General features: G+C 28.0%; 1 protein-coding gene across 1 annotated transcript in view; it reads left to right on the top strand.

Moving 5' to 3' along the window:
- Nucleotides 1–1,668, top strand: part of LOC100572823 (DDB1- and CUL4-associated factor 12) — a gene marked incomplete at its 5' end in the record, with an annotated part of 1,953 nt that extends 285 nt beyond the window's left edge. The window contains 4 exons of the mRNA XM_029492200.1: nucleotides 1–76; nucleotides 304–463; nucleotides 814–965; nucleotides 1,025–1,668. Of these exons, the coding sequence (XP_029348060.1) occupies nucleotides 1–76; nucleotides 304–463; nucleotides 814–965; nucleotides 1,025–1,177 (541 nt within the window). The remainder of the gene's footprint in view (nucleotides 77–303; nucleotides 464–813; nucleotides 966–1,024) is intronic.
- Nucleotides 1,669–2,280: the final 612 nt, after the last annotated feature.

The raw sequence follows: 2,280 nt of genomic DNA, 5'->3' as shown, positions 1-2,280 counted from the left end.
TAAGAGTTTAAAAGAAATGGTCACATTGTCACTAAATGGATATGTTCATGTTTGGGATGTTGAACGCTTTAGACAAGTAATTGCTATTTCAACTATCATTATTTCTTACAAATTTATTTTTAATCTAATAAGATATATTCAAAATACTGTTGATTACTTAATTTAGTAGTTACTAACGTGATCCCAAGTATAAAAATTAAAATGAACTTCCATTTTCAATCAACAAATAAAATATTCACAAATACATATTTATACAATTTTGAATTTTTTAACATATTATTCATATCTCATTTTACATTACAGAGGTTTTCAAGAAGATTATCTTCTTGTCAGGACAATGTCTGCATGGCAATGAAAAATGATAGTAGTTTATATGCAGTTGGATGCCGTTCATATACACTGTTACTTGATTCAAGAACTTTACATACCATAAAAAAAATTCCTGCAAGATATAGCGGATGTGGTTTGTATATTTTAATATTTATCAAATGTTAAAATTTATTCTAGTCTATTCCACAAGAAAGCATGCTGGTTCTGTGCATTCCCTATGTCCCCTGCTTTTTAAACCAGTTTCCCCTATGCCATGGCGTTATATGGGGATGCGCGGATAACCAATTTTGGTCTGTCCACAGCATGTTCTCTCATAGAGCAGAGTATAACAATATATTTTTCTAGTACATTTTTTAAATGAAAAAATTAGGAAAGACCTATTGTTTAATTTGATCATACAACTTTAACTATATTTACTAGAGATTTATGAGTATAATTTAAAAAAATCCATCCTAATTTAATTATTAATTTGTTGTGTTGCAGGAATTAGGTCTTTAAGTTTTGAGGATAATATAATTACAATTGGTACATGTGTTGGTGCTATAATGTTCTATGATATACGGGCTGCAAAGTATTTGGAATCTAGTATTAACTCCAGTAGAGCAGTTGTGTTAAAAACAAGTAGAGGTTATGTTGTAAGTATCAACATTTAAAATTCATATATAGTTTGTTAATTAATAACAATTTTTATTAGTATCCTGATGAAGATTTAATGGTGGATCAACAAGTCGAATATACACCTGCAATTTATACACATTGCTACGATTATTCAGGAACCAGATTATTTTCTGCTGGTGGACCGTTACCAGCTAATTTATGTGGAAATTATGCAGGCTTATGGCAATAATATTATTGCAATTTATTGTTTAAATATCATTTTTGGTATTCTCTTGCTACATAAAATATTTCTTCAAACAATAGATAAAATATTTTGGTATTTTGTGAATGGCATTCCTCGAGTCATTAAAAAAAAAGTACAAAATATTGAACAGTATTATTGTACAAGCAAGTTAATTGTGCTATGTAATAATCAATATTTTATCTAATTGGTTTTCAGATTTGAACTTGAAATACTGAGCTTATATAAAGTATTTCATGTTCTAGGAGTAAGAACTAAGACTATACTTGGCTGGAATGAGTGTTTTTATCTAATAATTTTATTGAAATAAACATCTTCAATTTTAAAATTAATGTAAAAATAATTAAATAAAGTTTCAATGTGTAGCAATTGAATACTATAGTTTAAGAAACATTCATTCGTCTTGTATTAAAATAATCAACTACTATATTTCTTTTTTTTTCATTTGGTTTGGTTTTTAATAATATTTCAAATTATAATTAACAATTTTAGAAATAGAAAACAATATTCATTATTAAAATATTAATATACTAGCTTCCAGTGTGCCTCGATTCCGGGCGTTGTGGAAGCCGCCTCCAGCGCCTTCGTGGTGGTCAAGTGAAAATCGTTTCACGGGAAATTCAAAAAAAATTAAACTGTACTGAAAACTGTGACTTTGAGTGTCTAGCGGTCTTTTCTCGTCTGGTGTGTAATACCGTGCCCTGCTGTATGCCCGGTTCTGTTTTGTTGACTGTATAAGAATTGTAATCGAATGTCTAGCTATCAATCATGTACCAACTGAAATTAAAACGTTCCATAAAGCTAATTAAATGCTCTAAATTACTTACATAGACACCTGTAGGTGTGGTGTACTTAGCATTACATTATTATTGTTCATAAATACTTATTAAGTACAGTTAAATGCATATATGTGTAGCCTATAAAACATCAATTAAATGTATCATGTTATATATATGTGTGTTGTGCACATGCTTATAGTTTTTGGTTTTAAAAGTGGTTTTAATACTAATCACAGCTTTTACAATTTTAGTTTTATATAAATAGTAATGTATAATATAATAATAATAATAATAAAAAATAATAAATATGAA

The sequence above is a fragment of the Acyrthosiphon pisum genome, unplaced genomic scaffold, assembly GCF_005508785.2.
Source record: "Acyrthosiphon pisum isolate AL4f unplaced genomic scaffold, pea_aphid_22Mar2018_4r6ur Scaffold_21011;HRSCAF=22791, whole genome shotgun sequence".
Lineage (NCBI taxonomy): Eukaryota > Metazoa > Arthropoda > Insecta > Hemiptera > Aphididae > Acyrthosiphon > Acyrthosiphon pisum.
Note: the sequence above shows the minus strand (reverse complement) of the source record. Positions and strands in the feature narration are given on the sequence as shown.